At 46.9% G+C, this 13,840-nt stretch overlaps 1 protein-coding gene across 2 annotated transcripts; it reads left to right on the top strand.

Moving 5' to 3' along the window:
- The first annotated feature begins 2,470 nt into the window (after nucleotides 1-2,470).
- On the top strand, nucleotides 2,471-13,539 carry STC1 (stanniocalcin 1). 2 transcript variants are annotated; one of them, XM_068662304.1, is made up of 5 exons: nucleotides 2,471-2,867; nucleotides 5,156-5,298; nucleotides 6,295-6,506; nucleotides 9,811-10,028; nucleotides 11,556-13,539. In XM_068662304.1, the coding sequence occupies exons 1-5, from the start codon at nucleotides 2,750-2,752 to the stop codon at nucleotides 11,627-11,629; spliced, it is 765 nt and encodes a 254-aa protein (XP_068518405.1). In that variant the 5' UTR covers nucleotides 2,471-2,749; the 3' UTR covers nucleotides 11,630-13,539. The 2 variants fall into 2 exon arrangements, with proteins under 2 accessions (XP_068518405.1, XP_068518406.1); XM_068662305.1 differs by having other exon boundaries at nucleotides 2,475-2,867; nucleotides 9,811-13,539.
- Nucleotides 13,540-13,840: the final 301 nt, after the last annotated feature.

Raw genomic sequence — 13,840 nt, 5'->3', positions numbered from 1 at the left:
TTCCAAATTTCTCAAAGCAGTAATAAAGCTGCTGCCTTCCCGGGGGCTTTGTGGAGACTTGATAACGCTTTTTCTGATACTGTAATGTTTGCACGTGTCCTGAGCCAGTGTATCACACTGCGGGGTAGTGCCTGTTCCCATTACCAACCTGAGCCTCATCTTACAGTTAATCTTCTTTTATTGCAGTTCACAATCAGAACCGGTTGCTTTAAAAAAAAACCTACAGCAGGTACAAACACTCCAGCTACCATGCATGGCCCTAATAGAGTCAATCAGCCCCGGATTAATGCTAGGAGGAAGAACAGAAAATGTGCTGGAAGGATTTTGGTATCTATAGGAACTACTTGCTACCTTCTAATTTTTCCTTGCACTTGGACTCAGATCAGGATGTATACGTGCTCAGAGGGCCAGGACAACCTGTTTTGTTTTGCAAACTATTTCGGTTCAGATTGAAGCATTCAGAAAGACAAGTAGGAATGTTCACCTTGGGGGGGAAGGGGTGGAGGATTTGGGCTTTGAGTTTGAAATTCAATTTTGTGGAAAATGCAATGCTTCCACTCCAAACAGGACTTAGATAGAATGGTGATTCATCCCCCATTGAAGTCAATGCCAGAGTTGCTTTTGATTTAATCAGAATCAAACCCTATGGGATTATTCTCACTTGCAAACTGGACTGGTCCTATTAAGTAGAGAAACCACAGTGCTTTTGCAGGGCTGTTTTTTTTTTTTTTTTTCTTCTTCTTTTTTTTTTTTTATTTAATTAAATTGGCTCAGTGTCACAAAACTGAGACGAAACCCGAAACCCTTCTGTTTCAGTGCTTTTTGAGTGTTCTTGGAACATCTGGCACAGCTGTTATTTTGACCCCAAGGCAGGAGTACAACCTCGCTCCTGCTCCTATTCCAATTGAAGCTGACACCAAATATGCCAACACGGACAGGGCTGCACAGCCCAAACCGAGCTGTCAGCTCCCTCTCAGAAGAAATCACAGCCCAGGGATGGGGCAAGAAACCAGAGCAGTCCCGTTGTCACGGTCAGAGCTGTCAAACCTAGGCAAAAAAAAGGACAGGAACGAGGTAAAGCAGCGGGCACTGCTTCTGGAGCCCTGCTAAGGAAGAGGCTACTTCTGTTTTTCTTTAAATTGCTTCCTTATTGACTTTTAAAATTAGCCACCCATAAAGCTGAATGAATGCCCACGAGATGAGGGTTTTTTTTGCGCTTCCACTTAATGCAGATTTGTAGAATCGGCTCATCCGAGCCGAACACAACTTGTGTCCACGGATGTATTTATGAATCTGCTCGGGCTGCGTTTCCTTGCCTGGCACCACAGAGATGAGAATCTTTTTTTTCTCCAACAGAAAAGATCGTGGGGATGGCTGAGTGAGAACCAAGCACACTCAAGATGCAGAAGAAGCCATCTCATCCCCGATCAGTAATATTTGATACCTAAATCCCTTGACTTATCCTAAGCTGCAGGAATTTGTAACTTTTTTTTTGTCTGTAAATCTTCTTCCTCCGTGCACCTTCCCAATTTCATTTCAGCCCTAAGCCTTAATACCACCGCTTATACTTTCATCCCTTAAATACTCAGAGCCTTAAATTGTCTCTGCTATACAGGATAATCAGTTCTGTAGTGTGTTAATCCTCATTATGTGCCTATTAAAATGAGGACTAAATCAGGCATTAGGGTGCCTCCTCCCGTTATGAAATCTAAAAAAAAAAAAACAGAATTGAGCTGGAGGGGGGGAGAGGAAAACCACCAAACACCTAAAAATTCTTCCTCGAGCTTCACTCCGGAGCAGTAAGAGCAAGCCTGTGCTGAGGTCGGAGGTACGAACGCGTGATTTTATTACCATAATTGTGCAAGAGAGGGGAAGGCGAGGAATGCTGCGCGCGAGGAAGAAGGGTTTGGGGTATTTGCATGTGCCTACGTGAGGAGCAGTGTGTATGTGTGCGGGTTTGGGGCCGAGCACACGCTCTGGCAGGCGCTGGGTGATGCCTGCTGCCGGCACGCAGGCGGGGATGTCCTTTGGGGGCTGCGCTCAGGTGCGGGGCAGCGAGGCTGCAGCGAGCCCCCATGGGATGCACCGCCTGGAAAAACCCCTGCCAAGCAGCCGTAACCCCGGGATCACCGCTAACCAGATGGGAAAATAGCCTTTCTTAAAAGGGCAGGTGATTTTATTTTTTTATTATTATTATTATTATTATCATTTTGGGAGGGGGGAAAGATTTAGGACTGCCCTGTCATTTCCTTGAGCTCAATTAACCGTAGGAAGTTCCCCCCCCCCCCTCCTCCTCCTCCTCTTTCCCTTTCCCACCGCCTCGCCGACGATTAACTTTTGGGCGATTGTTGTTTGGCAGGTACTTTTAATTGGCTGGAAAATATTCTTCCTGTGAAGTTGCAGTTTTCTGGGGCTTGAATGAGTCCAGTCTGCCATTGGCTCTGCCCAACGCCTCGCGATTGGCTCGGCAGCCCGCGGGGGACCGATAAGGGCGGCTATAAAAGCTATAAAAGCCCTCGGCGCTGCTCCTGGTCCCCAGCGAGCAGGAGCCAGAGGGGCCAAGCAGAGCGGGCGGTGGTCCCCAAGCGGGCGTACTCCTCTCGCTCTCCTTGGCAGCATATCCAGCTCCACGTCTTTGCTCAAGCCGAAGTGGAAGAGGAGACGCGCACGCACGCACACACACACACACACACATAGACCAAAAAAAAAAAAAGCCAAAAAACCACACTTAGCGGAAACTTGTCAGAGAATGCTCCTAAAGTCTGGCTTGCTGCTGCTGCTGGTGATCAGTGCGTCCGCATCCTACGAAGCTGAGCAGAATGACTCTGTGAGCCCCAGGAAACCCAGGGTTGCAGCCCAGAACTCAGGTAACAGCCGGCAAAGAGGGCTCTGAGCCTCAGCCCCGATGTGTGCAACTGTCTCAGATATCTCTGCTGCTCATTTTTCCTTTTTCCTCCCCCCTCCCTCCTCCTTTTTTTTTTTTTTTTCTTCCCTTTTTTTTTTTTCTTCCTTTTTTTTTTTTTTCTTCCTTTTTTTTCTCTTATAAACTTAATGCCTGGTAGGAGCAAGTATTAATTTCAGGGACTGGTTCAGGAGGATATTGGTGCATAGCCAGAGAAGAAAGCTTCTTCTTTCAGCAGCTGGGTCAAGGAACCGGTGTGTGATCTGCTTGCAGGATGTAATCCATTCTCCCTCCTCCTCCCCCATCTCCTAAATGAGTTCCATGTACTTTTCCCCCCTCCTGCTTGCATGTATCTCTCTCTTCTCCCATGGCAATTATACTTTGGTGTTAAATTCCTTGCTTTTTAGGAAGTTGATAAAATCCGTGGAAATTTGACTGAACCATTGTTCTGCCAAACATCTGCCTATTCAAAGAAGGGGAGAGAGATACGCGACTTTGAAGAATGCAGTAACCTAGAAACTGTCCACTGCTAGCATTTATTTTCAAAAACTGATTGCTATCAGTTAGATGGTACCATAAAAATGCGTTTGTGACATTTAGCAAACTTGCTTTTACAATAGATAAAAAAATTGCTGGCAAGTCAGCACTGGATGTCTCTACTTTGTGCACTATAGATGCTCAGATAAGTTGCACACATTGTCTTGAACAATGGGAATTAAAAATCTGTCTTCTAGTATACTGAAAAGATATTAGGTCTCTAATTTGGAGCTCATTAACAGATGTCTTATTTTAGATCTGCAAGGCTCTGCAGCATTATACTAGGGTGTTTGCTCAATTTCCTTTTGTATTTGGTTGCTATAGAAACATAGGGTCTCACTATTGCACTGTGCCTAAAACAATAAAAGCTTAATGCATACTAAGTCTGCTGAAAGCAAAGTTATAATTTGAACCTGTGGAAACATAATTATGGGAATGACTTGTGTGACGGTGAGGTTGTGAACTGGGGAGAGGATGATCTTACCAAATATTTCTCCCTTTAGGCATGTAAGGAAGAGCGGAGCACAAGGAGGGGTTAATTGGGTGATTTTTTTTTAATTTTCTTCTCCGGAAAGATCCTAGTTATGAGATCCGTCTTTAGGCTACAACTTAGTTCTTAATAAGGTGTGCTCTCTTGCACTGAATGCAAATCCTCACTTTTCCTACACCTAGGATCTTGATGGGAGACACCAGGTTAGCATTTCTTCCTAAAGAATGTCTGGTAACATGAGCTGCAAAAGTAATGAATATGCCTTGCACAGACACATAAGGGGACAGATGTTCGGCTTACCAAAAAAGGTTAATCCCCACTAACTTCAGGGCAACCGTGTGGCAATACTGCTGATTCATTGTTAAAATGCACACTATCTGCACGAAAAGAGATGGGATGACATGGATACCCTCCTGTTCAGACCAACGACTGCCTCAAAGGTGTTAATTATGCATGGTCATCTCCATTACCTTAACTTTCTCTGCCCAAATGTCCCTTCTCTTTGGGAATTTTTTGACCTTTCTTGGCTATGCTTGCAAATTGCTGGGTACCACGCTGGTATTTAGCACCAAATTCCTCGTTCAGGTCCTTTGCAGTACTGACAATTAACACGCAAACTAAGATCTTATTCCTAGACACTTTACGCTTTTTGGAACACCGCAAATATTTCCAATGACAGCAAAAGCAGCGCTTCCATGCTGCAAGACCCAATGTCATGCCAGCTTGCTGGTAACCACCATCACTTCAGTTTCATTTCCAAATGTGTTTTACGAGCCAGATGCTGCCGAGCTACCCTCACCTCCCTTCTGAGACCTCAGGGACAACCTCGCTGCTCGTTATTCCTCATGGGTCCATCCTCACTGCTTCTGCCTTCTCTAGAGGAGCTGTAGATGCACACGGTCGGGATTAGGTTGGGATGGACCTCTGGGTCTCCATCTAGCCAAAGACTATCAGGCATCACATTTCTTTTAGTCTCCGTAGCTGATGGGAGGTGTTGGTAGCTGCATTTTCCATTCCTCGATTTCCCACTGATGTGCTGGTGCATGATTTAGGTTCCTAGCTCACCTTGGCCATGCCTTTTGCTCTTCGATCCCTCTCCCTCCAGCCCCGAGGAGCAGTAGGGCTGCTGCTAAGCGTGACTTGGCTTTCTGATGGAGAAAGGCTTCATCAGCCAGGCGTCGGGGAGCGATGCATGCGTAACCTTGTGCCTGTGCCTCTCTCTGCAGCCGAGGTGGTTCGCTGCCTGAACAGTGCCCTCCAGGTGGGCTGCGGCGCCTTCGCCTGCCTGGAGAACTCCACGTGCGACACGGATGGCATGTACGACATCTGCAAGTCCTTCCTGTACAGTGCTGCTAAATTTGACACTCAGGTACGGGCGCGAGTATAAGGGGAACGGGAATAATCGTTAGAGCTCCCTTGCCGTGCCCTGGTTCAGCAAAGTGCTTTTACAAGTCCTGCGGCACCAAAGCACGTGCGTAAAGGCTTTGCTGAATGGACGCCTTAATTTCTCTGTCCTCACAGAGCTGGGCTCAGTGCAGGCTTAACCCTTCCTTTCTTACAGCCCTTCCTGCTGCCTGGCCACTCCTCTGAGCCACGATTTTGGGTTTTGGCCACAAACGCATCCTTCAGGGCTATTTTCTGCACTACATTTTCCACATACTGGATGCTATGTGTGAGGACTTGGCAGGGAGCGTTCTGTGGGGCGGAGAGCTAAGTTTCCTCTTCAGGAGGAAATATAAACGTTCTTCTAACAAAGTAAGTCTTCTGACTGTGTGACCTGGCACAGGGCTGGGATTTGAATTGGAAGTCTTTGGGCCTGGGAATGTGCGGCCAGATCAGCCTCTCTGGAGCTGCAGGCACTCACAGCAGGGTAAATAGGATAATATCAGCGGACTGCGGCTCTGCCAAAGGCCCTTTTCCTTCGTACTTTCTTCCCCAAATGTGCAGACACCTTATTCCCTGCATGCTTGATCCCAAAGACAAACTTTAAAGCTCTTAGAGCATCTTAAGCTCTGGCGAGCCAGATGTGTTAAACCCCTGGTATGCAGCGAGCGGTCCAGCCGCCTCGCAGAGGGCAGGATTGGCCCATCTCTGGTGCTGGCCCTCCTAGGGCTGCTCACACGAAGGCTTCCTGTGCTTAAATCTTTTGGGAACAAGAGCTGGCTGTTCTCAATGAACCTCATGCATCCCAACTGAAGCTGCTGTATTTAGGGTCCAATTCCCCGCCGTGCTCCATAAGGGACCTCCAGGAGGTCTGTAATTGCAGCAAGGGTAATTAATAGCAGCCAGCCACGGTGGAGTTATCTGTTATTACATCCCTTTCTATGAAATTTGTTGCAGTTTAAGGTTTCTCTCCTGTTTCCAGGGAAAAGCTTTTGTGAAAGAAAGCTTGAAATGCATCGCAAATGGGGTCACGTCCAAGGTGTTCCTCGCCATCCGGAGGTGCTCCACGTTCCAAAGAATGATCTCCGAAGTGCAAGAGGAGTGCTACAGCAAACTGGACATGTGCGGCATCGCAAAACGAAATCCTGAAGCAATCACGGAGGTCGTCCAGCTTCCAAATCAGTTCTCAAACCGGTACGTGGAGCTTTCCTCAGCTGAAACGCATCAAATGCACAAATGTGAAGCATAGGGAAGGAAACGAGAGGAACCGAGTTGACTAACTTCTTACAGGTCCTCATACAGCTTAGCCTAAGTAATCCTTTCTGCCTTTTCAAATCCTTGTTAAGTTTTACCAGCATTCTTCTGATTCTCTTTTTGGTAAATACACTTATAAACATCTCCAGGGGAGAATCGTAAAATCAACTGGACATACATCACTTCAAAGCCTGGAGATGGTTGAAATGTTAGTTCTTGGAGTTTGAAGGCAGCGTAATGGTAAACAGAGCTTTTAAATACCAAGCCAGTTTGATTATATTGCCATATTGACCACTTAGGAGCTTCTCAACCTACTGCAGCTTCGTTCTCGTCTTCAGATTGGGGCCATCTTCTTGGGGTTTATGGCAAATGAGTGAGCTCTTGCCCTCAGAATTATTGAGGTAAAACAAAGAATTAAAAGGCTGAAAAGGAACCAGTGGATGGGCTCCTCTATAACCTTATTCTGCCATGATCCAGTCGATCATATTTATAGGGATAGTTCAGTGTTCTTCATGGCCTCTTTCAGGGTTGTTTTCACCCCTGTTCCTTCTTGATAGCAAAGGCTGCCTGCAGAAATGGGCACGTCACGCTGCTCCCTGGTGTTTTATCTGAGCACAGAACTGCCCTGTCCCCATCCTCCAAGGACAAGGGACAGAGAGAGGCTTCAGGGAGCTGCTGCAGTCTGCGCAGTCACGCTGCAAGGACAGGGATTTCTTCTTCTAAATCCTGGAACAATCAGTGCTGAGTCTTGTGATTGGGATAAAAGGGATCTTTTTGAACACTTTGAGTAAATACGCTCTAGAATCTGAGTGCAAACAGACCGAGCTGCAATTTAACATGTTGGCTGGCTGCGCTGAAGGCTGGAGCTCCTCTGGGGTGGCTGTTGGACCTAATGGAAAGCATCTTAATCCTACAGACCTATCCTACCCCAGGTAGGCCAGTGCTATAGAGATGCTGCACCTCCGACCAGCATAATTTCATTACAAAACCTCTCTTGTAGACTATTACATCCAGAAAATTATACTTGGAGGAAGGCAAATCCTGTAGACGAGGAGGGAATTAGTATGGAACTGAACTCTCCATCGAGTCAGGAGGTCAAATGTGGTTACTTCTCCCTCTGTCTTTCCCTTCTGCCCCCGAGCGATGCTGGGAGAGGATTGCTGGGTGTTTCCAGGCTGAAAGAGCAGCTGGGGTTCACGGCATGGGATGAACCAGCCCTTGGCAGGGCTGCAGGGGCGTTGGGGCGAACGTGTTTGGACAGCAGAGCCAGGAGGGCGCAGCGGGAGCTGCGGCGATGTCGCACGTGTTCGGGACGTTCCTCTCCGGAGGATCGAGCCCGAGCCAGAGCCGCTCTCTCCCGAGGCACAGGGAACTCCTCCCCCACAGCCGCCAACCCGCCTTGAAGCCAAAGGATATTATGACATGTTGAGTAACAAAAGCAGCAGGATTTCCCAGCTAATAGTTTACATTAAGGGCTCCTAAAGCATCCTGCTTTCCCAGCCCCTGTCCCAACATAGCCACAGAATAAGAATGTGCCACTTGGCCTGGGACACCGAGGGGAAGTAGTTAAAGGTCATAGCATCTTCCTGTGATTTAATCTCATGGCAGGAGCAGAGGAAAGCCTTGCTGCCTTTGCTCTCAGTCTGGCTACTGCAAGGCGTTATCGAGCCGTGAGGTTGAAGCTATGAAAGGCACCGGGCTCTGTTTTACAAAGGAGGTGCACAGAGGACGGTGGATGGGATCTTTTCCTTGTGTCCTACCAGCCCGGGACTGGTTTAAACTGGGAGCGCGGTTTGCACAGATGTATTCACCATCTGTGCGTGCCTCTGACCTTAACGCTGCCGTGCTCCCGTGTGCCAAAGCCTGGTCCTTTTGTACTTCGAGTGCAGCAGAAACTTTTAACCTCACCTGACCTCCCCTGCCTGCTCCAAAGGCCGGAGCTGCGAGGTAGGAAAGGAGTTTGAATGCGAAGTCTCATTTCCCTCTTCCTTCCCCTCCTCCTCCTGCAGGTTATTCTCTTCTCTGCTCCCGTGGAAAAATGTCAGGGTGACCTTAAAGGCTTAAAATAAGCTCCCTGTTGTCCTGTCAGGCAGAAGTAGCCTGGCAAATATGGGACGGCCCCCCCTCTTTTCCCAACTTTCTCTCCTTAGGGAGATGGTCGCTTGTGCGGTGAGCTCCGTGCACGTGGGGCAGGGCAGGTCCTGCCTTGGCCCTGTGGAGGCTCAAGCAGGGCTGAGGAAAAAGATCAGCACGATTTCCTGGCTCCTTTCTGGAGCAAAGAGCCTGCGCTTGAGGCTGCTGGAAGGCAAAACTACAGCAACAGGCAGGGAATAGGGGAGAGCATAACGTGCTTGCTGGTGGTTTTGGGCATGGAAGGGACAGTTGTCCTAATGATTTGTCCCCAGGGAGCACACACATCTGTCTGAGCCTGCTTTTCCCTCCTCCAGCCCTTTGCTACAGGAGGGGAAGGGAGAGGAAGGGCAGGGGATGGAGCCAGAGCTCCTCAGGGGTCCTGGGAAGCACAGGGAGGGATTCGTTTATGGCAAGGGTCCTCCTGGCCCCAACCAGTGCTTTGCTTAGTTCATCACCCTGGCTGATGATGGGCACTGTCTGTTGGAAAGATGTGGTTATTTTTCTTCCTAAAGCTCTAGAAACAGGGGTGTTAGCAGAGTAAAACGCACACATAAGCCAGTTACATCGATTTAGCTCCTCTCTCTCTTCTATTTCCCAATCCACTGGTGTTACACCAACACAGCTTGGCATTGCAGCCTTAGCTTGCAGAGCTGGAGCAGCTCTCATTTAGGATCCCTGTGCTAGAAGTGTGGCCAGTGGTATTCCTTCCATACCTCATGGACACATCTCTGGAGCAGGGCATTTGTTAGATGCAGTGAGGATACAGAGGTTGAACACTGACAAATTGATGTTAAAAAAGGTTTTGTGGCACTAAGGGACATGCTTTAGGGATGGGATTCAATAGGTCAGGTTGATGGCTGAAATTAAGGTGATAGAATCATTAGGGTTGGAAAAGACCTCCAAGATCACACTAACCTAGATGATTTTATGATTCTAGGACTTTAAATTTGAACTTGAAATCCTATGGCTGTAGGATTTAAAATTATTTTTAAATTTGGATCTCGTAGTTTTATTGCTCGGGCTGGTCGCCTGGCTTCGGATCAGCTCTTACCTTATTTCTTTGGTCATGCTGGGAGCTGCCTTTGGGTAACAGACCCCAACTCTCCCGCAGGTATTACAACAAGCTGGTGAGGAGCTTGCTGGAGTGCGACGAGGAGACGGTCAGCACCATCAAGGACAGCTTGATGGAGAAGATCGGGCCCAACATGGCCAGCCTCTTCCACCTGCTGCAGACGGACCACTGCGCCCAGGGCCACCCGCGCACGGACTTCGCCCGGAGACGCATCAGCGAGCCGCAGAAGCTAAAACTCTACTTCAGGAACCTCCGAGGTGAGGGGTCCAGCCCGGCCCACGCGAAGCGCAGCTCCGCCGAAAGCGCGTAACGCCGCGGGGAGCGCGCGCGGGTGTGTAAGGGATGCTAAGCACTACCAAAGCTGAAGTCTCTCTTCTAGAGGAGTTAATGCACCCCAAAACCAAGTGTACTGTAGCTAGTTTTAATAACAACTAGGAACTGGTTTTAGATTTAGTCATGGATATTTTCTATTCCTCTCGAACAAACTTTTGCATGGGTCTGTGTTCAGTGTCTCAGCTTTCCCGCCGTCAAAACGTCTCCATCTCTTTTCTTTCCCCCACAAAAAAAAAAAAAAAAAAAGATATCCCAAATGATCTTAGTCTTAAATAGCACCATAGAGTAGTCAGGCCTTCAGACGCCGATCTCTAAATGTACTGTAGCGCTAACACCGTTGAAGTCTGAAGCTTTGGCACCAAGGAGAATAGCTGATCCTCGCTTGTAGGAAGCTGGTAGGCGACAATAGATGCACTAACAACTCTTGCACATCCTAAAGATGTCAGTGGAATTCGTGTTATGAATCTGTGCTGGCCATGGACGAATATGAATGTCATATTCCTGGTCTCTTAGTGTCATGCAGTCCTAATCCTTCCAATCCAGCTCTGTTAACCTGTTGATTAACCAAACTCGCTAGCTGTGGGTGATCCTCGTTACCAGGACCTGGCACCTCAGTGCAAAATGAGCTAAAACGCCCCCCCCCCCCGACACACAGCAAATCAGGAAAGGAACATTTTGTACTACGGAAATGATTAAAAGTGGTGCCAGTCTATGGTTAAAGCTAGTCAGAAGGTTACATAATCTTGCATTGTATTTAAAAGCTAACATCTATGTACTGTATTTAACTATCTAAAGCTTTAAAAGAAATCTAACAAAAACAAACCCTGTCTTAAGACAAGAGTATTAAAGGTCTTGCTCTAACTGTGGTATAAATAGTTTTAAAATCTGTCATGTACTGTACATAAATTCCATGAGAGTCTGCTTTAAAGGAGCAGAATATAATAACTTTATTGCATAAACTTAGTTTTGTAAGTTAGCTATTTTTCTTTCCTGGAAACAGTATCTCTGTCATATTCAAGAGTTCACTTTCTACTCTGTGGCCTTTTTATAACGGAAGAGAGACAAAGATTAGAACAGGAACAATTAAGACATGGCCAGGAACAAACCTCTCTTCTTAGGTGAAATGAAAAAAAAAAAAAAAAGCAAAATGGAAATAAAATAAATGAGTTCAGACTGGCCAGTCCTGCTGTGAGACCGTAGCTGTACCCAGGGCATGAGCGCTGCCGGAGAGCTGCTTGGGGAAGCAGGTGGCTGATGATGCTGCTTTGGGATCTCAGAGCTGCCACGGGGGAAAACATCCCTTAGGAAGGGGACTTGTGGGGAAAGGCAGGGGAAAAAAAAAATCCTTAAATTCCCTTAAGCTTCAGCATTAAACAATGTGCCTGCCTTTAAGAGGACACACGCATTAAGGCTCTCGGCTCTGCCTTTCCTCCCATCCATCTCTTCTGCAGCCTCTGCGAACAGGACCGCCGGTCCCACAGCAGTAGCTGGGGGCCTCCCCCAAACGCCGCTCTCTGCACAGTAGCCTGGCCGGGCTTCGGCGAGCCAAAAAAAAGCCACATTGTGGCACGAGATCAACAAGGCCAGTTCCACGCTCCAAATCTATCCCGCTAGAGTCCGTCTGCGGAGTGGATGACTCTTGCTCAACTAGTTAGAGAGCTAATAAAGGAGGTATCTATTTTTCTTTTCAAAATCTAAAGCAATATAACTTCTTTTTTCTTTTTTTTTTTAAACCACAAAGCCTTTAAACAATAACTTGCTGCTAATATATTGAAACCAGATGCAGTGGCAGCATTTCTGATATTGCTGTCTTCATTAAATGTAGCCCAAAAGTGCTGTCAGAAAATTGTAAGCAGCAAAAAATGTTGCTGACGGTAGAGGGTTGGGTTTTTTTTTTTTGTTTTGTTTCGTTTTTGAATACTCTGAATCGTGCAGTCCAGGGCAAACAAGATGCAATATTGCTCGCTCTTAAATCACAGTCAGGTATGTAGAATCCAATGCGGTAAAGTTTTGCAAGGTGAAAACCCAAGGCCCCTTGAATATCCTGACCCTGAAGGTTGGATTTTTGCTTGGGAACCGATCCCGGAGCCGTGCACGTGCTGCTCTGCGCCCTGCAGCATCGCGCCTTGCGCGGCGCCCGTGGGAGAGGGGGTTACAAATTTTGGCAATCTGCTGGGTGTTGTGCATCACGTGCATTTGGCTATTTGGGAAAACGGTTACCAAAAGGTCTTTACGTGGCTTGAGCACCCAAGCAGCCACCTGGATGGCTCTGGGCTGTGCAAAGCAGCTCCAATTTTGGGTGCCACACGTCCCCATGGGCTCGCACCAGCAGGGCGCACCGAGGACTTGTAGGAGCCCCGACTTCCCACAGAGGTGCTCCTATTAGCACGTGGCTTCCCCATTGCTCTGGGCATCACTGCTGTGAAAACCCACAGAAGCTTTACAAAGTTGAGTTGAGGCTGGGGAGAAAAGCTAGGCCCTGACTTTTTGAGTTCTCATATTTTATTTTATTTTTTCTGTCGGAATTTAAGCTTGTTTTCCCCTTAGCATGGGTAGGAAGATGACAGAAAATGACTCCCCTGGTTCAATTTGCTCTGCTAGCACAGGTAAAAGTCCTCTGTGCAAACCAAATTATTGCCTCCCTGCACTGGTGCAGCTCCTGGGGACTCCCCAGATGCCCGGTGTTGGAGAGCCCATGAGATTTTTGAGCTGCTTAAGGCATCCCTTTGGTCCCTAGGCTAAATTAGGAAGGGAGCTGCAAGCACAGAGCCATAAAATCAAAGGGTCTGGGGTTCACCTTGCTGAACTTTTGCCTTCTAGCCTAAGCTGGTCATTTAAAGCTCTCCCTTAGCAGTGGAAGGGGGACGTGGAGGTGGGGGAGGCGCTTCCCATCACCTGGGAAGGACGCCTCGAATTAGGGGAGAGATCCCCCTGGAGATGGGGAATCATTCTCAATATTAAGTCCAGCTATTTCACACTTTATTTAATCTCTAATGCTTTATTTTTTTAATCTTGCGTTCACTGCAGAAATGATTTCTCTCGGGGGCGGGGAGGGGCTTCTCTAGAAATGTTTGCATGATTCTCATTGTGATTTGTTTGCACTTTAGATGTTTTGTGCCATTATAAATTTGCATTATGTATTTATAATTTAAAGATACTTAGAAGGGGGAGAGAGTTGTTTGTTTTGTTTTGTTTTGTTTTGTTTTTTGCTGAGTACTGGAATAAACGGTGAGCATATCTGGTATATGTCATTATTTATTGTTTAAATTACATTTTTAAAGCTCAGTGTGTTCATATAAAGGTTATTTGAAACATATCATAGTAATGAGAAAGATGCAAGTTATTTTCTTTGCTTATTTTTATAATTAAAGATGCATAACATAATGAGGCCTATGTTGGATTTTCTTCTGCAATGAAATAAAATGTCAAATTTAAGGGTTTTCAGTGTCCGACTCTTTCTTTGAGCCTTACTGGGACCGCTGATCCTGGTACTACCCAACAAGCACGTCCTTGCACCCACCTTCAACTGAGCATTGTAGCCTGAGCACCTCAGGAAAGAAAGAAAACCATTTTCCCCATCATAGAGTCAGACTTGTTCAAGAGAACCAAGGACTAAGTATTAGCAATACAGCTGGATTTAAAAATAAATAATTCAATCTGTTCTTCTTCCTTGTTTTGTCCAGCAACTTACAAATTACTTTCAATTTTGTTTTTCTTGAAACCTCTTTCCAGTCAA

This window comes from Anas acuta, chromosome 27, assembly GCF_963932015.1.
Source record: "Anas acuta chromosome 27, bAnaAcu1.1, whole genome shotgun sequence".
NCBI classification, from domain to species: domain Eukaryota; kingdom Metazoa; phylum Chordata; class Aves; order Anseriformes; family Anatidae; genus Anas; species Anas acuta.
The sequence above is the reverse complement of the archived record's forward strand: the minus strand, read 5'-3'. Positions and strand labels throughout refer to the sequence as shown.

Bases quoted from the DNA above. Each gene is read 5' to 3' on its own strand.
- STC1 (XM_068662304.1), top strand. From the start codon at position 2,750: ATGCTCCTAAAGTCTGGCTTGCTGCTGCTGCTGGTGATCAGTGCGTCC. The intron at 5,299-6,294 runs GTACGGGCGCGA...TCCTGTTTCCAG, and splicing joins CTGCTAAATTTGACACTCAG to GGAAAAGCTTTTGTGAAAGA. The intron at 10,029-11,555 runs GTGAGGGGTCCA...TCTCTTCTGCAG, and splicing joins CTACTTCAGGAACCTCCGAG to CCTCTGCGAACAGGACCGCC.